Genomic DNA, 23,458 nt, shown 5'->3' with positions numbered 1-23,458 from the left:
AACTGTCATTTGTTCACAACAGGTATGTGTTCAGACAACAGCATGGAAATAAGTTTCTCCCGGCCACGACTGTCCAGTTTTAGTAAGAGATACTGTCAAGTAATCACATAAGAGCATAAAAACCTCAACTGTAATAGTAGTATAAGCATGTTTTAAAGTGAGTTTCATGAAGGAATTTCTGAAATAGCAGAGAGTAGCAGTTTCGGAGAGGAGTATGTAGAAAGACCCTGAGATTGGAGAGACAGTGGCAAAAGCTAAGAGAAGGCAACAGTTGGTAAGGGGGAATGGGGGGAGGGGAGGTTAAGTCACAACACTTATTTTGGTGGGACTGGAGGTTAAGAGAATGGAATGGGAAGGGCCAAGGTGAAAGTCTTTGGGGTTGTTGAGTTGTTGACAGGACTAATCTTACCAGCAATGGGAAGCACGTGAAGGATTTTAGCATGCACAGTGACAAGGACACAGAGCTGCTGTGGTACTCTGAGCGAAAAAAGGAAGGAAAGTGGCACAGACTGGCGGTGTGGTCCAGCTCTCTGTCTGGAAACGGATCTCTATTATGGAGAGGACAAGCTGGGGCTAGTGAGCTAGGGCAACTGGAGTAGAGTCCATTCCTGGTGCCTACGGGGAACGGGGAAGCATTTCCCCAGAACAGGCTGCCCACCTTGCATTAATTCAGGTGTGCATGACAGGCTCCATCTTCCCATCCTGAACACAGGTCCCCTTTCTTTCACAACTCTCCACCCCCCTTCCTTAACTTCTCCTTCTGCCTTGAGGCTCCCAGATTTTCAGATCCGCTTACACATCTGATACTAGTTTACTTGAATTCACAAGCTATTTTCCATGCTGCAACCTTCCCCCTCTCCTTTTCTGTCATTTTTTTCCCATTTCTCATTCCTCAGCATGCTATTTGTTTTTTTTTTTTTTGGTTCTCTTTCTCTCCCTTTGCAGTACTGGGGGCTCAAACCCAAGGCCTCACACTTGTGAGGCACGTTGTTCTACCACTGGGCTGTATCCTGAACCCCTGATGGTTTTTGAGGAATGGTGTCTATTTTGACACTCTTTCTGCCATTGTTCAATGTAAGTTTTTCACCCTGTCTCGATAATACACCTAAAAGCTGGTATCGTGACACTTCTTTGTAATCCATGACAGTCTTTTAAACAAAACTGTTTAATAGACCATCAGTGGATAAATGGTAGCAGATGAGAAGAGGTCTTAATGGTGTTCACTAAAAATTATCCAGCAGAATGACAGAAACAGGATAAGCACAGAGAACTGAAAATCAGATAAACCAAAACACCTCCTTTAGCCACATTCTTAACTACCTCCCTAGCTATTTCTAGTACCCAGACTACTAATTAGTCAAAGAGGGTGACATTTCTTTTCTACAGCCTGTGGTTGAACTAAAACATAAGGAAGCAGGATGAAGAGGAAATAAAAGACGTGGAAATGCACAGGACTGGGTGACCAAGTCCCACACTACTACTCAATACAATTTTAGCAGCCCACACTCACTCCCTGCCAGATAAAAATTTAAAAATCCCTTTTGTCAGAGTGGGGAGAGAAGGGAGGAAATAATTGGCATAATTATCAGCTTAATTATTTTTTTAAGGTAAAACATAATTTTGATTGGTACATTAATCAAGTTCATTTTAAAACTGTTAGAAAACTTTGAGACAGAAAATTAAAGATAATGTGCCATTGAAAGTTGGAATACTTCTTTTATAAAACCCCATTTTTAATTTTTGAAAAGATAAAATACACTTATTCATTACCAGAGCTCCTGTTTCTAAGACCATTTTAATGAAAATTGCCTTAAGCTCATCAAATGATTGTTCATGAGAAGCTTTTTCATACAGAATGACAGCGCCTGCCTGATTGGTTTTTGTTTGCATGCCTGACCAAAGGTTCTGGATTAGGTTGGGTGATCACATGTCTTTACTGCTGAGAAATAAGCCATAATGATTCTAAATCAAGGGCAGGTGTGTGATACTTGAATCAAGAGGTATTGGTGGTAAAAATCCAAAAACTAAGCACAGCTGAAGAGAAAGAAGGGAGTCAGAAAATAGAGGGTTGATTACTGGGACAATAGCTGGATTCCCTATTAATGTCATAAAAAATAAAATGAGTTCTTTATTGAATTCAAAAGGATGATGAGACCATTTTGGCATCAGATTCCTGAAGATAGGTATTTTTTTTCACATAAATCAAAGCACACAAAGATGCAATAAAAAGTCTTACGTGTATTGCTGCTTCCATCAGCCCCTCTTCTACTCCCATTATTACTTTCACCAGTTTCTTGTAACTTCTTACAGAATTCCTTCATATAAATGTAAGTAAATATGAATATATACTACATTTTCCAAGCAGCCTGGAAAATTTTATTCTGACTTAAGGTTTTTCCACTCAGCTCACAACATCCTCATATTGTTTTGTGGCTCAGAGTCTTCCGTTGCAGAGGTATGGCAAGTATTTGACCAAGATTCTACTAAGAGCTGCTTTAATATATCTAGAGTATAAATACTAAGTGGAATTACTACGTACTGTGGCCTGAAAAGTGTTTCCCTCAAAAAAGTACTTAGCCCTCAAGACCTCACAATGTGGCCTCAGGTGGAAAGGGTCACTATAGACTTAATCAAGATGAGGTGCTATTGGAATAGACCAAGCCAGTATGTTTGATCTTTATCAGATCAGGTCGTATGGAGACAACGGGACCAGCACATAGAGCGAATACACTGTCAAGACAAAGGGAGAGATTAGACATAAGCAGATGCAAGCCCAAGACTGCTAAAGACAGCGGGCAGAGAGGCAGAGAGTAACTATCTTATAGGATTTCAGGTCAACAGAACTGTGAGACAATTTCTGTTGTTTTAAGTTCCAGTTTGTGGTACTCTGTTATAGTAGTTTCAGGAAATTAGCACACCAGGTCAGAGCATTTGTATTTTGATAATTGCAGCCAAATTCCTCCCTCTTCCATTGGGATCATTCGAGTTTACAGTGTTACGAGAAAATCTATGAGAACGCCGCCTTTCCCACAGTCTCACGGCAGAGTGCATCAGCAAACTCCTGGGCTCGAGCCAATCAGATAGGTGATTTTAACATGAACCTCTTTTTATTAATAAATCTAATCATCATAATATGTTTCATATGTTTAAGGGCCATTTGTACTTCTATTCCTAGGTCCTCTTCATATTCTTAATCTATGTTTGAGGGCTGTGCTTTGTAGAAGAGAAAAAACAAAACAATGTCTCAAATGTAGGAGCTTTTTACATGTTAAGGATTTTAGACTATGTCTAAAGCATAAGTGAAAATACTTCACCAGACTGTTAGTTCTTTGCCCTGTTACAGAAACTCTGATATCACAAGTTTGCAGGAAAACACAATAAATGGTTAAGAAACAGATTGATAAAGTACATAACATATTAGGTTCACAATATGTGTGATGAAAAATAAAACCATTTCAAGCACTAGCACTCAGTGTTCAATAAAATGTTGGGGTGAACAGATCAGAAGGAGCACAAGACATAATAACACTGAAAGTAACTCCATAGATTTGAAGTAAAGCTGAATGGCAATAACACTGAGAAAACAAAACAAAAACAAGAAGAACATATGCTGCTTTCAAAAGATTCTTCTCAAAACCTAATTCTTAAAGATCATGGCTTACTATGTGAAGTTACTCTGTGCTCAAGAATGATTTGTTACAAAGTCACTTTAAGGAGTACTTTCCTATGGGGAAATGAAAGCAGACTTGGAGTTAAAGCTTGAGTACAAATCCAAAATCTCAACCCTTCTGTGCTCATCACTCATGACCTTTACTTGCAGAGGTGAAAGCAGATGGGCGAGAGCAGGTGGGGAAGTGCTTAAGTTATAAGATAATAAGTCACTGTGCTACACAATGGAATACTATGCAGCTGTTAGGAGAGGTGAAGTCATGAAATTTGCTTATAAATGGATAGACATGACGAGTATGATGCTAAGTGAAATGAGGCAGAATGAGAGGGACAGACATAGAAGGACTGCATTCATTTGTGGAATATAAACAACATAACATGAAGCTGACACCCAAGGATAGCAGATACATGAGACAGGAAGATTGCTCCATAGCTGGAAGCCTGCCTTATGAGCAAAGGGAAGAAGGTAGCTGGAATAGAGAAGGGATCACTAAGAAAATGATGGCTTGAGGAACAGGTCAGGATGGGGGATGTGTGCAGAAAGTAGAAAATGGACCAAACATGATAACCTCTCAGTACCTCAGTACCTGCATTGCAAACCATAATGCCCAAAAGTAGAGAGAGAGAGAGAGAGAGAGAGAGAGAGAGAGAGAGAGAGTATGGGGAATATTGTCTGCCACAGAGGCAGGGGGAGGGTGGGAAGGGGAGGGTATACCAGGGATATTGGCGGTGGGGAATGTGCACTGGTGGAGGAATGGGTGTTTGATCATTGTATGACTGTAACCCAAACATGAAAGCTTGTAACTATCTCACGGTGATTCACTAAAATTAAAAAGGAAAATAAAGATAAGTGAGGAAGAATGTATTTCCATACTTCAACCGACACATCTTCCTCTAAGATAATAAAGATAATCAAGAGAAGTGACCTGCCCACGCAAGAAGAGCTGACTTCATTGTTTTAGAAATCCAACTTTCACACAATAAAATTGCGAATCCTCTACAAGATACTTAAAACTCCAGAAGAGGTTTACAGGAGATTTCAGAGGAAAGAGTAGGGTTGAAATGATGCTGCCCTGAGCCTGCAGTGAGGATGACAAAGGGGACCAGAGCTGTGAGCTACAGAGAGTACTCCGGGGTGCTTCTGGCTCCCAGGCCATCCCTCACATTCCCCATCCTCTGAGCTAATGATTTTCACATGGCTTCTAGCTTCTACGTAAAAGATCAGTGAATTTCCTATTTGAACGCTACTGCTTTTCAGCACACCAAAGAACACAAACTAATTCAAATTAAAGAATTTGGGCTGTTTTCTAATGTGCCCAATAACGTGACCTTTCATGGTTGCAGACAAATTTATCCTAAGAGCTAGAGAAAATGCAAGGATTATGACTTAAGTCTGAATTGTTGAATTAGAGAGATAGCTCAACTGGCTGAAGGCTTCTGTCTGTATACTCTTAGGGTTTGATTCCCTGCTCGGTGGACAAGGATCAAAATACCAAAACAAAAAAACCACAAAAAGATTGAATTGTTACGACATCCCTACTATGCTTTTAACGGTGAATGTATTTCCATACTTCAACGGACACATCTTCCTCTATATCTAGGTAACATATTATTAGATACCCGCAATACATACACCCAACACAATATCTACCCTGAATAACACACTGGACACCTTTGATTTCTAGTGTTATCTCTTAAATGGGAAATGAATAAATAAATGAACAGGGACTTTTCTGCTTCCTGACCAATTTGTGCAGCCTACTTCTCCACGTGAAGACTAAAAATAATCTGTGCAGCCTTCCCTCCACTCCATCATCTAGCTTCATTAAACAACATATGTAAAATGTTCACACCAGATTTTAAAAAAGCAGACACTGTGTTAAATACTGCATATTCCCCTTGCTTGTCAAATTTTTACTCTTCACAATTCTTAAAATTGGAAAATGTGGGAATCAAGCCAAAAATATCCCTCCAACAGTAGCTTTCCTGAACTTACAGATGGAATGGGAGGGTGGGATATCCTAGCGCCATCCTCCTCCTGCCACCCCAAAACCGCCCTCCTCACTGCATCTACTGGCTGTGGCGTGCTGACAACTAGTTACTGAGTGAAGACTCTAAACTGCAGGTCTCTGAGGAGCAACGTAGAGTCACTTGGCTGAACACATTGTAGGAAGGAGCCAATTATAGCCAAGACATTGGAATAGGTGTGAAGGACCCTGGCACAGCTCGTGCCCTTTAGCTCACAGGCAGGGCTGAAGAGCAGGGCACGTTCGAAACAGGCCCCAGGAAGCAGCTTCCAAACAGCTTTGGGGGAGCCCCGAGGCATTCAGTGCTGTGTACCACTGACCATTCCATGGACCCGGCCTCAGCTGCACATGCTTTGCTCTCCTCTCAACCAAGGACATGGGATTGCATGTGTGTTTACAGACAGGGGCACCCAGAAAATGGCCCTTCAAGTTATTCAGGTGAAGAGAAAGGGGCGAAAATGTTGCAATTTAACAGCAATTTACAGGGCTTCTGTACTGTCATCCACATAAAAACTGGATTTGGCATTGAGGTGAGTAAAAAGCCTTGGCAGAAACAGGGACATGGCTCAAAACAACTGAAGCATGTGCTTCGTGTGGGGGTCCTGGCCCAATCCCTGGCATCACATGGTACCCAGAGCCCTGCTGAGAGCAACCCCGGAGCACCAAGTCAAAAGTAATTCCTGAGTATACTGGGAGTAGGCAGCCCAGGTTAGCCTGAGCCCTTTCTCAGAGGTAGCTGGGGCTCATCAGAGCTGTCCTAAGAACTGTGACTGAAGAGCTGATATGCTTCTTCGCTAACTTCTAGTCAACTATATTTGATAAATGAACCACCAAGCAAATTAAAACTCCAACTCTAAAATGGGATGATTCAAGGATTATTTTAGTGTTTCGTTATTTATTTAAAACACTGGCAAGAAAGAAGAAACAAAATTACTCGTGTCTGTATGTTCCAGAGCACTTTCAGTACTTATCAGAAAAGAGCTGTTTTCCTTTTAAGGTTTTTAAATAAATTTAGTTGTTAAGTTTTGGGCACTTTTTGAGTGTAGTTTTAGTAACATGTTTTTAAGGGTAGGAAAGAGCCAACTTAAGAGTTTTCTACATTGGGCAATTTTCTCATACCATATAGATTTTAATTTTTAATTTTTCCCGTTATTCCCAGCATCGAGTCAGCTCCTTAATCCCAGAAAAAGAGAAATAGAAATGGAAGGAATTTCGATTCTTTGAGTCTACAAAAACTTAAAATGTAAAAATAGTGCCAGTGGAGTTATTAAAAAAAAATGCACAAATGTTTAATTTTTTAATTCTGATGAGATTCCGTGTATAAGTTAAACTCTTTTTCTCCTTCAATAGCTTTTAGGAGAACTGAGCTTCAGAAGTCTACAAATCTAAAATAACTCCTAATCCCTCCTCGAATCTGGCTGTTAATAGCTGGCGACTGTGCTGATCTTATAGTTACCCATGGGAAGTAATATCACCTAGTAAGGGAATCAGATTTAGAAAGGCAAGACAGATGGAAGATGAAGGGGAGAGGAAATGACACTCTGCAAAAGGTAACAGGAACAATTTTTTAGCACAGGGAAGAGCGAATAGGCCCCCTAACAAACGGCTACTCTTTTAGGGTTTTATGAAAAGAATTTTGGGTTTCTGTGTGAATCAGCATGTTTTAATGCAGACTTGATTCTTTTATTCACAGAGTTCTTTCTTTGTTTGTGTTCTTGGCGTCCAAGTTACTGTACTAGTATAATACAACTGAAGTGCTGAAAACCCTGCACCTCTGTCTCCAGGTCTCTTCTGGACCACCCTGCCTCCTTTTTCTCTTTTCTCCCACCTTGGTAACCTCAGCTCTATGCTCAGACCCCAAGGGTTTGTCTTTTGGGCTCTGATTTTCACCATGCACGGATTCTGCTTCCTGTGTACTCCGTGCCCTACTCTGTTCAACTTGCGCACTGATGCCTTAAAAACACTCTCATATTTTCCCCTTTCCTTTCTTTCCTGTTTTGTCCCTTAATATTCATTGTTTAGGATTCTAGGGTCCATTATTATCTGCCATCGTTTTAGAGTCCTCAGAAATCCTGGTTTCTCAGGCCTTTCAAAAACTCTTGATCACTGTCACTGTCCTCCCGTTGTTCATTGATTTGCTCATGGGGGTCCAGTAACATTGTGAGTCTTGTTACTATGTTGGGCATATCAAATACGTCACGGGGAGCTTGCCAGGCTCTGCCGTGCGGGCGAGATACTCTCAGCAGCTTGCCAGGCTCTCCGAGAGGGGCGGAGGAATCGAACTCGGGACGGCCATGTCAGCCGCGTGCAAGGTAAATGCCCTACCTGCTGTGCTATCGTTCGAGCCCAAAAACTCTTGATAATTTACTAATTTTTTTTAATCTTAAACTTTTTTTTTGCTTTAGTTTGCTCTCTTTCCTAAATAGCCTCCTATCTGTTACCTAGCTTCAGGTTTTCCCTATGAGACCACTCATTTCTCGGTCCTCCTTTCAGTTTGTTTACACAAATTTCTGTAGATTAAGTATAAAACAGAAGGCGTTAACACTTACCACATTAACAGGGGGTCTTTTGAAGTAAAATGGTAGTTTCTCTGTCACAGTTATGCAGACTAAATCCACATCTAAGTGTGTACAAGCAACCTGTCAAGAGAAAAAAATCCAATGATAAAGCCAAAAGGACACAAATTAAGAATGGGATCTACAGTTAAATCTGATGTAACAAAATAGATATGGTTCCCTCCACAGTGTTAATGGTTCTATGCAGAAATATACTTGACATCTTATAAAATCAATGGTTAGCCATTCCTTCACTATGGTCTGAAGAGGCAATAGACCACATGGGGCTTAATAACTCTCAAACTCACGGTCAACTACAGAAATTGAATGGCAAAGGGGCTTGTTCTGTGGAAGGTTACCACACAGTATTCCAGAAAGGTGAAACTGCTCTAAAATCCAAGAGGGAAACAATAAGCCAAAGGAAATGTATGCACTGTGACTTACTCCATAATTTTTTTTTTTTGGGCCAGGAATTATCTCTGGTCTATAGCTCTTATTGGTGTACTGAAAGGCTGAAGAAACCAGACAACAGAGCACTACCAATGGTATTTTGTTCAGCTACTAATGAAAAGAGGAGAGTTGTAACAATGATATGGAAATTATTTTTAAAATTTTAATTTCCCTCCCTTTTATTCTGATTTTTGCTATTATTGATCATTAGTTTGTATTTACTTCCAAAAGAAATCTAAAGTAGTTACTAAAAAATAGGGCCAAGATGAAATCAACAGATGAGGAAATCAGAAATAGAAAACCAGGAAAGAGAAGTAAAATTCAGGTGGGGGAAGGTACTAGCCCGAGAGTTACAAGTCCAAAGGATTCAGTCACTGTCAGAAGATGTGGATCTCACCTGATTTTGTCATTATTTGATTTATAGTGATAAAAAGAATTGGCTGTTGAGTACTGCATTAAAAATAAGTCTCACTGGCAAGGCGGATGAACACCAGCTTAATGAACAAATCTGAGCTGCTATGGTGGCGAGGCAGGGGAACCAGTATCAGAGGCACAGACTCATGGAAAGGTCCCTCGGACATAAGGGAGAGGTTACAGAGCGGGAAACAATGCCTGGGAGGCTCCGCCTGATGATTAGCAGTGACAGGAATGGCCCGTCTTCCCCTTTCCCTTCAGGATCCCCATTCAAACTCTCTATCCCACCCCAGAGCTTTATGAAGCATGCAGCGATCAGAGACTGCCTGGCTTCAAGACATTCAAAGTGACGGAGCAAGCCTGAGAAGTAACGCTGTCTTGGCAGAAACACTGGCCTCATGAAGAATCTGCCCCAATCCAACTGTACAGCTGTCACACTCAGTAAAAAGCCATCGAAATTTTGAAAAGGATAGATTAAGAAAAACTTGGAATAGTAGACCAAACAAGTTCAGCTACTGTGTTTGCCTTTCTGCAACTATTAAAATGGCAAAGATCAAAAGTTCGGCCACACATCACTGACACAAGAATGAATAAGCCGAGGGTCTTTACATCAGGAACTCCTTGAAAAGCACTTGAGCAGGAGGTGTCAAAATTGCAAATTGCACACACCAGCAATTTCGTCTATAGAAGTGTATCCTACAGACAAACTGCTAATACAGCCTAAGGCTCTCTTCCTTAAAAGTACTTAAGGGTATTAGCGCAGTTACTGCAATATCAAACTCAAAAGGCGAGATACAATTCAGTATTTCTTGATTTTACTACAATGAACTATGGTTCCACTGTACAGCAGAATATGCTGACCCCTTAAAGAGAAAGAAGTAATATAGTTCTAGTAGATTTTAGGGAACCGTCATCAAGACACACAGGTGCAAGAAGTATATTACGTAGGAAGGAAGGGGGATATGAAGGAAGAACTAGGAGCTTATATAAAGACACAGCTCATAAGATAACGCATAAGAACTGCTAACAGTGGTAACCTCTGGAAAAATGAGGAGGGAAACTTAAGTGGGAGGAAAATGTGCTTTCCCCTTAGTACTGTTTGAGTTTATTATCATGAAAATTAATTATTCATTAAAAAAGCTGATTCATTTTAAAAAACCAGTTAAACATTCTTGCCCAAATAAAACTAAACCGGGTTACTTTTTATTCTTGTATGACTCCTTCATCCCCAAATAACAGTGACTAATTAAAAAGTATTCCTATACCGGTTTAAGTACACACATTATAACCAACTTTCGGTTACAAAAAACAGCTCTACCTGGCTTCCTCTGACAGTTATTTATCTTTCAGTTAATCTAAATGGTGAAGCGAAATATTTAGGTGGCTATAAAATAGTTAATGTTCGGATTTTATCAAAATATTTCTTTAAATCATAATAAAAATTGTTACACTGAAATATTACTTGAGATTAAGAATCTTACAATGGTTTTGGCAGGTTGTCTACGAATATATATCTAGTGCTTTTAACTTTCTATTTTTGGCAAGGACTGCTGTGAAGGTTTAAGGAAAGCTTATTCCCAATAAAAAGCATATATATATAGTCATACACTTATTTCTCTTTGATTTTAGAGAACAAGGGGAATGGGAGAGCAGTGGTTCAGTCTCCCCCAATCTCCTACATGACTATCAGATTTCTACATTTACTATCTCATGATAAATAAATCCAAAGGAGAGTCAGGTTTACCCGGGGGAAAAAACAAATAACAATAAACAGTGATTCTTAATGACAGCTATATTAAAATTTTAAAAAACCCTCCCCTGTACAATTTACTGTAAGTAAAAAATCACCAGGTCCATGTCCAGTGATAAACAGGATTAAATTATCCACATTTTAATTAATATTCCCAGCAGCTCCGAATTCAGTAGCCCTAGACTCTATTTCCAGAGCCAATGCCCTGAAAGATCCCCCTTTCCTCCAGAGTCTTCAGTATTGGCAGCATCCCTAGTAACAGTGCTCTTCAAAGGGTAAGGCATGGAATTTGAAAGCTGAAAGAAAATAGAAGTTCTATGTCTATTCACATTTTAATTCACTTTCTCCAATTTATGTGTATATTAATTTACTGAGCACACTGAGAATAACGAGACATGCCAATAATTTATAACAAACCTACACATACTGGGATGCAGAGTGCCATGCATTTTTTTAATTGATAAGGCATGTAATCAAATAATTTTGGAGACCACTAGACTAAATAACCTGAAACTACCTCATCCTGATACAATCATTTTTAATACCTAAATGGGAATAACCAACTCAGGCGCTCCTATATCAGTCTCTCTTGGCCCGCATGTCTCATCCCAATGAGCGTGGGCCAGCGGACTCCTCGCACAACCTTCCATCTGTACCTTAGCCTTGGGAGGCGCTCCGGAGAGGGTTTATCCGAGACATCTTCCAGACACTGAGTGGAAAACAGTATGCTATTTCCCATGGAAACAATGCTATTTAAAGTGGCTAGAGCTTATACCACTAATTGTTAACATATGTGTGTGTGTAGGTTTTTATGACTCATCTTAGAGACCGAGTAGTTTTAGAATAATGATATCTACAGGGATCTCTGTTAAAATGTTAAAATCAAATGACCAAACAATTGAAGTCACTTACTGAAACATTAACCTGTTTAGCAACAAACTGCTTGCGTTTGACCTGGTTCCAAAATACGATACATTTACAAAAGCTTCACTTAAGCTGTTTTTCTGTAGAAAACAGAAAGAGTAAACTCCAATTACGTTTCTTTTTTGGGCCACACTAGGGCTGCTCTGGGGACTCCTGGCTTGGTATTTGGGGATCACAGGGTGCTGGGGAGCAAATCCAGGCTTCCTGCATGCAAAGCCTGAGCTCTGTACTGCTGAGGTACCTCTGCTGGCCAGGTCTCAAAGCGAAAGAAGATTTGAATAGATGAAAACAAGATATTATAATTTTTAAGTTTTCGTGTAAAAGGTAAGGTAAGGTAAAGGCCCTCCCGTTGATCGTCGATTTGCTCGAGCGGGCCCAGTAACGTCTCCATTGGAGACTTTGTTGTTACTGTGTCTGGCATATCGAATACTCTCGGTAGCTTGCCGGGCTCTCCGAGAGGGGTGGAGGAATTGAACTCGGGTCGGCCATGTTGGCCGCTTGCAAGGCAAACGCCCTACCCGCTGTGCTATCATGTGAATTTATACCACCAATCCTAAATACTTTATGTAGTATCTATTGCTTTCTTTCATCTTCCAGAAAATGTTCTAACCATCACAGTCGCATACTTTAGATTTTGAATAGTCTAAGAAAAACAAATTAGAAGATTAAATAAGAAAAAAAATCACATGAAACCATAATTTACTTAAAGAAAATAGACAGCTCTATTATTTGAAATTTAATGCAAACTATTCTCCTGAGTTTCGATTTTCTCTTCTACAAAATGGGGAGTGATGAAAATCTATTCTATCCCGTAAGATTGCTACATACAAGTAATGAACATGTAAAAGTCTGAAAGGTTATAAATTAGTATTTTAAGCCATAATAGTTCTTTTTTAATTATTGTTTTCTCTAATCATCAATCGAAATCAATTTGAAAAAAGTAAATGTACAGTAAAAAAACTGGCTATGTTTTTAGCTTTTGAAGTCTCTACATAAATAAGCTGCTATAATAAAGCTTAACAAAAGTGGAAATAAAACTAGTCTTCCTCTACGAAAAGTCAGTCCTCGCCCTGAATCAGAATTTCATATGTACCTGGAACAGAATCCTCTGTTGTGAGGATGAACATGTCTGCTTTTTGACTTTAAGGGAGCATTATATGATGGAAATCCCTGCTGCCTCCCCCCCCCACCCCCCGCCAGCATTCAAGGATATTTATACTGCTTCTCTGCATTCATAAAAACAACTAAGAATGGACGATAAGCCAAGGAAACTAAACTTATTTCACAGGAGGCACCTTACATAACAGCTCCATCTACTGGACAAATTCAGTGACATTCTTCCTCTAAGTTTGCTTATATTTCTTATTCATTTGTTTATAAATGAACTATCTCATAAAATTAAAACAACAAAAAACAAGATTTCCCTCCTCTAATAGATGCACCAGGGATGGGCTGGAGCGATAGCACTGCGGATAGGGCGTTTGCCTTGCACACAGCCAAAATGGCCAACCCGAGTTCGATTCCTCTGCCCTTCTCGGAGAGCCCAGCAAGCTAACAAGAGTATCTCACCCGCACGGCAAAGCCTGGCAAGCTCCCCGTGACGTATTCGATATGCCAGACACAGTAACAATAAAGTCTCACAATGGAGACGTTACTGGGCCCACTCGAGAAAATCGATGAACAATGGGAGGACAGTAACAGTACATTTTAAAAGGGTTTTTTTTTCACTTTACAAAAATATTCCTGAAAACTGCATTACAATTAATTTTTTTCTGCCTTTCTGCAATCACTTAAAGATGTCCAGTATGTTCTGTCTCAAGCTGACCAAGTGAGCAATGTTGAGCAACCTTTCTACCTGAAAATTCAGTGAAATGACAAATTTAAAAGGACAAAACTAGACCAGGTTTAAAATTACAAAAACTCTCAGAACACAAAGCATTAGCAGGTGGGTAATTTTGAAGAATCTGGGGACTACTAAAGGCTCCTATGATCCTGCTGGCATGTGGACAGCATCCACCTCAGCAGAGGCAGAAGAGAATGTGACAGTGGAGACGGGAACTTGTATGCCACAGCAGAACCCAGAAACTAGACTTATCTAGTAGCACCCTTGCTACTAGACGAAACAAGAACTCTTATCTAGTAATAATTTTGCTACTAAACAAGAGCATTGCAAAAGGGGGGAGTGATCTGGCACTGGAAAAAGAAGGACCAAGATTTGCCCAAGAGAAGTTACAAAAATAAAAATAAACAAATAAATAAGAAAGAACAGAAAGAAGGAAGAAAAGCCAAAGAAAAAGGCAAACATTGTTGGGCTCTTTCAACCTGAGTTCCTCAAATGTCAGCAGGATGACTAATTGAGCCCCAAACCCTTGCTACCTCAGTTCATCCTTGCTAAATTCTAGAATTTCAAATATAATTTATAAATATTAAATTTCCAGATGACCATGGTGGTGGAAAGTGGGCACTGGTGGAGGAGGGATGGGTATTTGTCATTGTATAATCGAAACCCAAGCACAAAAATTTGTAAATCTACAACTGTACCTCATGGTGTTTCACTAATAAAAATTTTTTTAAAAAAAAAAGAAATTAAAGGAAATAAAATTAAAGCTAGAAGAGGAAAAAAAAATTTCCAGATGAAGTGTAATATATCACCTGCAAAGACAAAGCATGAGATTTCCTATATAACATGAATGGTCCTTTCATTATCTGTTACTTACGTGAAAAAGTTTCTCTGTCTTTGGAAACACTGCAACAATATCATACAGCCGGACTCTTGAAGAAGTTGCTCTCTAGTAATAGAAAAAGAATGTTTAGCACAGAGTAATTACAAAATGCACTCATGGACCAACAGCCTGGCGGCACTTACACTTCAATCACCTGTCCCTTCCAGCCACTGACATTTCTGCTTCCATCTTGGCAGAAAAACCTAAGTATGCCAAGACTTTAGATATCAACATCTATCTTATGAATCATCTCCCTCTCCCCCTTCCTAGACAGTTAGGCGAAATCAGATTTGACAAACAAGTTGGCTGAAGAGCTTGCCAGGTATGTATTGAGCTCCTGCTGTGGGAAGTAGGGATGAGGGCTCCTAGGCATATAAAATCATTAACTGCATAATTTTGTTCTTAGTGGAACTCATCAGAATCTTTTTTTTGGGGGGAGGGGGACTGAGCACACATTGCTAGGGCAAAGTACAGACCTTACTCCTAGTTCTGCACTCAGGTATCACTCCTGGTAGGGTACAGGGGACCAAATGTGGGGCAGGGGATCAAACCTACCAGACAAGGCAAGTGTCCAACCCACTGTACTATCGCTCTAGCTACTCCCCCCTCCCCACCTATTTAAAAAAAAAAAAAAGAGAGAAAGAAATACTATGACCAGTGGAGATTTAGTTAGGTTCACATAATACTTTTAACAACAAATTAAGGGGGCAGAGAGTACAGTGATTAGGATGCTTGTATTGCATGCGGTCAACTCCAGTTCAATCCCCGGTGCTATATATGGTTCAATGAACACCACCAGGAGTGATCCCTGGACACAGAAACTGGAGCATCTCCAAGCATGGCCCAAACCTCCTTCTCCCCCGACCAAAAATTAAGAGGCTAAATGTACGTGAAAATATCCAGAGTCCAAGACAGAAGAATAAATAGCAGTTAAATACAAAGCCATCGTTTAAAAAAGAACAACTCAGCACCCATGGATGTGGCTAAGTGGTAAATTATCTGCCTTGCAGGCACAAGATCATGAGTCAATCCCCAGCACCCCATGCCATATGCTGAATGTGATCCCTGGAGCACGGCTGTTGTGAGGGCCACAAAAAGTATGCAAATTTCAGTGCAGCACAAGCATGTGTGCAACCATTGGAGAGCACCACAATCTGTGTACAAGCACCACAACTAAACATGTACAAACTCAGAAAACCATTGCACCCAAGTGCGCAAACAAAACTTGAGTGGGTGTCCCCTAGACGATGCAACAAAAACAAAGGGAAGGGAGGAGATATCAAGCTTACATACTCTCTGTATGTGTGGGCATTTAAAGACTAAAAACTAAATATATTCAAATGCACAATCTTTGAGTGCTGGAATGATTGAAAACATGACAAAATGTTTTGAAAGGAGGTTGTAAATAATGAATGCTCTGGGAGTAGGTAACTGGGAGCCACCAGATGAAGTACTTTTATGATGGGATCTCCAAGAATCAGTAATTGTTAAGTAGGTACAGAATAGAGGAGAGAACTTTCTCAAAGGCAGTAAATACTGTATGTCCCAGGAAGTGAAACAGTATCATCAGGGCTGATTTCATGATGTGGCTAACCTGGGATGAGATTCAGGAGATAGGCCTAGGCAAGCAGTTGGACCTCCTTGAAGGTTCTAACTAAGGGAGTAAAATTATAATTTACATTACAGGGAATGAAGGTTCTCTGTTGCGGTTAAGAAGGGATTTGAAAGGCATCCATGGGAAGGATTTGGGTAAAGATAATGACTTGTCTGGATCACCTGAACAACCAAATAGGTAGCTGATAGAACCATTTCCTGTGATAGGATATAAGAGAAATAGTGACATCATCTTGTTTGGGACATGACATGTTTCTATGAAACTTTTACTAAAGTGTGTTAGATGAGCATTGGAAATAAGCGTGATTCTCAGGAGTAATCAGAATTAAAGAGATTATTTGGAAATGGTCACTCTATAGAGAATATTGAGATCATGGGAGAGGATGAGGCTTCCTGATCAAGATCTGATGGGGGGAGGGGGGGCGGGAAGAGTATAGGCAAAATCCTGGAGAACTCCAACCTTTTTTTTTTTTTTTTTTTTTTTTTTGCTTTTCTGGGTCACACCCAGCGATGCACAGGGATTACTCCTGGCTCTGCACTCAGGAGTTACTCCTGGCGGTGCTCAGGGGACCATATGGGATGCTGGGAATAGAACCCGGGTCGGCCACGTGCAAGGCAAACGCCCTACCCGCTGTGCTATCTTTCCAGCCCCGAGAACTCCAACCTTTAACAGTGGAATAGGACAGAGCTTCTTAAGCTGTTCCCATTCACAACCTCTTCCGCCCCCCACCCTCAAGAAATGGAGTACAGATGAGCACTTCCGGAAGCACCTTAGATTCATTACACGTTTGATATTGAAGTAATTTTTGGTGGCTGTGCATTCAGAAGCCTTTTTAGTATTGCCAGGTTTTTTGTGACCTCCCCACACTCACTTCCACAATCTCACAGGATGTTAAGCTGGGGTCATGACGCACAATTTAAGAAGGTGCTAAAGGAGGAAGTAGAGGAGGATGAGCCCCAGAAACTGAGAGGGACTCTCTCTGAGTGGGTGGACAAGTAGGAAAGACAAAAGGGAAGTGTGAGGACAACTGAGCCACATCATAAGAAATGGTTCCATCACCTACCTACCTGGTTGTTCAGGTGATTCAAACAAGTCGTCCTCTTATACCCAGTTAAATCACCAAATGCTTCAATCCTTCCCCATAGATGCCTCTCAAATCCCTACTTACCACAACAGAGAACCTTCATTCCCTATAATGCACTATAATTTTACTCCCTCAGTAAAAACTTTCAAGGATGTCCAACTTCTTGCCTAGGCCTAACTCCTGAGTCTTATACCAGGTTAGCCCCATCATGAAATCAGCCCTGATGATACTGTTTCACTTCCTGGGACATACAGTATTTACTGCCTTTGAGAATATTCTCTCCTCTATTCTGTACCTACTTAACAATTACTGATTCTTGGAGACCCCATCATAAAAGTACTTCGTCTGGTGGCTCCCAGTTACCTACTCCCAGAGCATTCCTTATTTACAACCTCCTTTCAAAACAGCTTTCAATGATCTGTTTAGTATTTATCTTGCCAATCAATTCAATTGGACATTAATCAGGCCAACCTAGAAGGCCAAAAAGAGAATAAAGATAATCAACTTACCAAAACATTACAGTGAGATGGATCCGAAACAATAATTGTCAATCTGGTTAAAATTTTAATCGGTCTTGATTTTCCCTATGATTAAAAACATACTATCAACAAAGCATAAAGTAAAATGGATTGAAGTTTCCTCTTCACCAGTGGAAAAAAATCATTAAAATATACTAGTTGAGGGTCTGTGATACACCTCAAGACATATGCTCGATATATGTGAGGTCCTGGGTTCAACTCCTAATAACCCAAACACAACCAAAAAAACAAAACAATACCTCAAAGTACAGCAATAAGGGTTAATAAGTAGCAATAAAATCTACTCTCTTTGTCCCTAATGTATTTATAGTTAGGTTTAGAAAAAAAGCTTATATGTCTATTAAAATATAGTTTGTGATCATTCAAAGGGCAAGAGACTTCAAGAAAGATCATCAAAAATACACTGAATTGACAGTAACAGAATTTTCATGGAAGAACTGAGTTTTGACAGAAGGGTAAGACTGGAGGCAGAGGACAGAGCCGTGCAGGCTAGAACCAAATATATAACTGGACATGTCTAATGGAATAATAGGTATTATGCATCTCAAAACACAAACACCTACCTGTACAACTGGCAAAGTTGTGAAGAGTTCAGAAACAGCTACTGGTTTCTCAATTTCCTGTTAACAATCAATAGTTACCCAAATTTGACATATTAATGAGATGAAACATAACAGAAAAACTACAAGGTTCCCACCCACTCATGCAATTTTTTTTTTTCAAGAAAGCAAGCTAACTGATGGTATCCAAAAATACTAAATAAAGTGCAGAGGAGTAGCTGAGAATATCAATGAACAGAGAGACAGACTCTTTAGAGAGAAATAAGGTACAGTTGTTGACTGAAACAGAAATGGAGCGATAGCACAGCGGGTAGGGCGTTTGCCTTGCACGCAGCCAACATGGCCGAGTTCGATTCCTCCGCCCCTCTCGGAGAGCCCGGCAAGCTACCGAGAGTATTCGATATGCCAGACACAGTAACAACAAAGTCTCCAATGGAGACGTTACTGGGCCCGCTCAAGCAAATCGATGATCAACAGGAGGGCCTTTTACCAGTATGTTTATGAGGAAAGTCAATTTGATAGGGTCCAAGGAAATAAAATTAAAAGGGCTAAATGTTAGTAATTATAGTTTTGTTGAAATAAATGCACTTCTTAACTTACTGCAAGTGATTAAAAAGTAAATCAAATTTAGGAATGCTTACACCCTGCTTTATTACATTACCCAAATGCTTTTCTTACATATGTATTGGCTCAACTGTTAACATATAAGACAAATGTACAAAGAAAATAAATTTCAAAAATATACTCAAGCCAGGGAGATAGTTCAATAGGCTTTGCACGCGGGCGCCAGGAGTGAGCCCAGAACAGTGGGACAGGAGAATCCCCTGAGCACTACTAGGCGGCCCCCAAACAAAACAAAACAAAACAAAACTAGGCACATCTGTAGTTTCTTTATTATTAATATAAATACAAATCATCACAAATACTGGTTATTAAACCTCAAAAATTATATCTTACCTGTTTCTTTTCCTTAAATTCAACAACATGATTGATGGCAACAACTGAATAGCCAACTGAAAAGAAGAATTGAACATACTCGTTAAACAAAAGAACTTCCGTTATAGGCTCATCCCAATTCCTGAAGCTGAGACTAGGAGGCAGCCGAGTGATTAGGGCCTGCTCTCCAACCAGAGCATTATCACTTACATGTAACTTAACCTTAAATTTCAGGCATTTATCTGTCATGCGGTTACAACAGACCTCACCTCTGGGGCTGACCTGAGAATTAGATGAGTTGACATGGTGGCGCAGGGCACGCTGACCTCTGTGATGGATTAGTAATTTGACCCTCAACTTACACTTTGCCTTTCCAATTACCATACTCTTTCCTGCCCTGTATTTCATTTTCAAGTTTATATTTTTATCAAGTTTATACTTTTTTTTTTTCCTTTGGGGGACAAACAAGTGGTGCTCAGGACCCTGGAAGCTACGCCTCAATCAGGCTGTTCAGCTGCTGCCAGATCTCGAAATGCACGGGTACTTAGTTCAAGGCCTGTTGGTGCTGGGGATCACCAGGGCCACGCCTGTCATTGCTTGGCAGCTCCCAGGGCTTCAGGGCCCGAGTGGTGCTGGAACCTATGATGGGTGCACCTAAGGCAAGTACCGTAACTCTCGTACTATCTTCCAGTCCCAAGTTATAACTTTTTGACTCCTATCTTCAGTCTCACTCATTTCACTAACTTTTTGGCTTTTTCCACCCCCTTCAAAGATGCGTATCCAACTTAAATACCAATGAGGACAACAAAATATTAATATTTAGAAATACTTATTAGGGCTAAAATGTGGTTCTCTCTTTAATTTGTTCAACTTCCTCCTTTTCTTTCTCCCTCAAATATTTATTGAACAGCCTTTACTTGACAGGCTCCATGCTAGCTGTTGAGACTAGTCTGAGAATAAAGAATACAAAAATGTAACAGTACAATCAATTATTCTTAAAGAGCTTATAGTCTACTTAGAAATAAGGTAATTAAAGAAGTAACTGCATATATGTGTATATCTAGACATTTTAGAAGTAAATATTTTATGCATACAGTATAATAATGAATCTGGAGCCTGGGTTCAGAAAAGGCCTCCTCGCAGAGGTATCCTAAAAAGCAAAAACCAGAAGATAAAAAAAGATAGCTGCCCAGTTCTTAGAGGAGTCACCTGTGACTCGATCTTTACCAGTCATCCTGGCCATCCCTCGTGTCTTTCAGAAATGTGAACTAGATTCAGTTTTTCCACAAAACTTTCCCTAGATCACCCTCCCCTGGCAACTTTGGAGCCATTCCCTTCTCAGTCTTGGGTGTAAGCTGGTTTCTTAAATCATATCATAAACTAAGAACTGGCATTGCCATTTTTAGTCTCTGAACACATCCACGAACCGTGTAGCACTTTACCTTTTGACTTAGAAGGCAGAGTCATATGTAGTCATATGTATGACTCCCATTTACTACTTAAAGAAATGAAGATTGGCTAACCATGCATATTGGCTTTACCATGTCTCCTTCAAACGTTTTGAAATTGGGGCAATTTTTGAAACAAGCAATTAGACACCTACTGCTTTCTAAAAGTTGTTCCGTTTACTAGTACTTTATCTCGGAAGCCCTAAATGGGTTGCTGAGACTACCAGGTACCCAAAGAAGAGGACGACCATCCCATGCAAAAGCTGCTCACGATGCTTTCGGTGAGTGAGTGGCACCAGGAAAGTTTCTCTGAGGAAGCAAAACAAGAATTTCACACTGGAAAATATTTTTCTTTTAAAGGCGCTGCTCCTCATGATGGTCTGAGCTGGTGGTACTGCCTGTGAGGGAGCCGCTGGATCTACATCCAGCGGTGTGGGCCGGGCCACGTGGGGTCTGACATGAACTAACAGCCTAGTTCATGATTGGTATGTCTTCCACTTAGGCTATTTCTCCAACTCCAGAGAAACATTTTTAAAAAGTATCAAAAATAGGCTGAAGCCATAGTACAGCGGGTGGGGCGCTTTCCTCTAGGGCAGCCAAGCAGGGTTCAATCCTCAGCTTCCCATATGGTTTCTGGAGCACTGCCAGGAGTAAGCCTGAGTGCAGAGCCAGGAGTGATCCCTGGGTATTGGCGGCTGTTACCCCAAAACAAAAACAACTAAATAAATAAACAAAAAGAGATTGAACAGCCCTAAATGAGCCAGATCCCATCTACCCCTTTCTTTCGGCTAATGCAGAAAATCCCAGAGATAATGCTAATCAGAGCTGCAATGGATCTCTAGGATTGATCCAGCACCTCCCGTATTAATCTCTTCATTTATAAATGAAGAGTGTCTCCAAACTTAACCCTCTAAGGAAGCGAACAGTAAGTATGAGTAAATCGGATCATTAAAACCGGAGACATTCGCTTCGCCTGGAGTCAAACATCAGACATTCGAGCATCAAGGCTCCGCCGCTCCCGTCCCATCCCTTTTCTCTCTCCGTCTTAGCTCATTTTACTCCGACATTCGCATCCCCATTGGCCCTTTTTTTTTTCCTGGACCCCCCAGGGCTCTCCCACGGTGCACTAGCTCCCTAGCTGCGTGCGTCCGTCGAAAGAGCAAGAAAGGAGTCATATTCGAAAGCACGGGAATAGTAACCACTTTTGCAAGCCTTGGTTTCTGCCGCTGCTCATCTCTGTGGCCCGATGCAAACTCCGACACGGTGAGGCTCCCTAGCACCCACCAGCCCCAGGAAAGCGGGAGGAGGACTCGGTTCGCCACTCCCCTCTGCCTCGAGTTTCCCACCTCCGGGATTACCGGGAACGCATCAGCGTCCCCCAAGTGCCAGGAGACGTGGCAGGGGGCGCGGCCCTGCCGGTCTCTCCCGACCCGGGACTCCTCTTCCGGGGGACAGAGAGGCCGGACGGGCCCGGAGACTCGCGTTTTCGGGGAGACTCACGGTGAGCCGCGTTCTCCACCAGCCCGCGAAGCGCCTTCAGGTCCGAGCTCACGCGCAGGTCCAAGTCCGCAAACACCGCCATGCTGAGGTCACATGACCGCCCGCGCCCCGCGCCACGCGACTGCCGGGCCGCGCGGGGCACGCTGGGAACTGTAGTTTTCCTAGCACGTCCGCGCTTCCCTCCCGGTTCATGGATTGATTGGCTTTTTAACGCTAAGATTCCCGGGGATTTCCCCAGCCTTCGAGTTCCAGCAAAAATCAGTGTGTGGAAATCAGCAGCTTCGCTTCAGAATTTCTTTGTCTTCTGAATGAGAACGCAGAGCTTCCCCGGCAGGGGTTCATCTCTTCCTCGTTCCCGCCGATAAAATCAGGCAGAAAGTGTTCTTTCAAAATGCATTTGAGAGTTTAGTACAATACCAGAAATTCTTGCTAGAATTTCTGATTGATAGAATCCTAAGAAATCATTTTTTCCCCATTCCCTAAAGTCCATCTCTTTGTTGAACAATGAACTTTTTCGCACGAGGGGAGGACCGATTTGAAGATCCGAAAAAAACTTTCACCTATTCATAACTGCAGTAACCGTCGTTAGCCACGAGATGGCAGGGCTGTCTCATACAAGAGCGGTTTGCAAAGCGGTTCAGTAAAGATTGATTTTGAAGAGGTGTAAAATTAAGATTTTTTTTTTTTGCATTTTCCATCTGAGACAAGTACAGGATGGTGTCTATCCCACACAACGGTATTCCCACATTTTTGTCCTCGTATAATGTACTCCTGAATATTGATGTATCTATTATTCTACAACAGAAATTCGTGGAGCTATAGTTCACATCAGTGTTTCTCAAACTACCTGTGTCAAAGAACCAGTTTTTGTTTCATCATTTAAGTATCTGCACACCAATATTTGATCATTTCTAGACCTTGTAAGGCACTTTATTTCATAACATCCAAACTCAGCTGAATAAGGAGTCATTAGGTTTTCACACCAGTGTGCTGTAAACATTTCTAAACAGCTTTAATTTCTATGTTCACTCATCACCAACAATTCCTTGCTCCATGACTGCGCCTAAATTAGTATCCTTTTACATTATTTCTTTACTGGCCTCAGGAGGCAGTTTTATTTTATTTTTCAGAAGGAATTTTAAAAGAGCTCTGTTCCGTGTACTATTGTGCACAGTTCTCTTGCTTGAATTTTTAAAGAAATCTTTTGCTTTCTCCAATACTTAGTTTCTACGTAAGAAAAAAAATTCTTCTATACATTTTCTGT

The 23,458-nt window shown here is 40.9% G+C and overlaps 1 protein-coding gene across 1 annotated transcript in view; it reads right to left on the bottom strand.

Annotated features, from left to right (window-relative positions):
- Nucleotides 1–22,292, bottom strand: part of RPP30 (ribonuclease P/MRP subunit p30) — a 28,426-nt gene extending 6,134 nt beyond the window's left edge. The window contains exons 1-6 of the mRNA XM_056130465.1: nucleotides 22,195–22,292; nucleotides 19,268–19,323; nucleotides 18,314–18,370; nucleotides 17,721–17,795; nucleotides 14,507–14,578; nucleotides 8,246–8,335 (exon numbers count right to left, since the gene is read on the bottom strand). Of these exons, the coding sequence (XP_055986440.1) occupies nucleotides 8,246–8,335; nucleotides 14,507–14,578; nucleotides 17,721–17,795; nucleotides 18,314–18,370; nucleotides 19,268–19,323; nucleotides 22,195–22,276 (432 nt within the window). The 5' untranslated portion in view covers nucleotides 22,277–22,292. The remainder of the gene's footprint in view (nucleotides 1–8,245; nucleotides 8,336–14,506; nucleotides 14,579–17,720; nucleotides 17,796–18,313; nucleotides 18,371–19,267; nucleotides 19,324–22,194) is intronic.
- Nucleotides 22,293–23,458: the final 1,166 nt, after the last annotated feature.

This window comes from Sorex fumeus, unplaced genomic scaffold, assembly GCF_029834395.1.
Source record: "Sorex fumeus unplaced genomic scaffold, SorFum_2.1 ptg000078l, whole genome shotgun sequence".
Classification (NCBI taxonomy): domain Eukaryota; kingdom Metazoa; phylum Chordata; class Mammalia; order Eulipotyphla; family Soricidae; genus Sorex; species Sorex fumeus.
The sequence above is the reverse complement of the archived record's forward strand: the minus strand, read 5'-3'. Positions and strand labels throughout refer to the sequence as shown.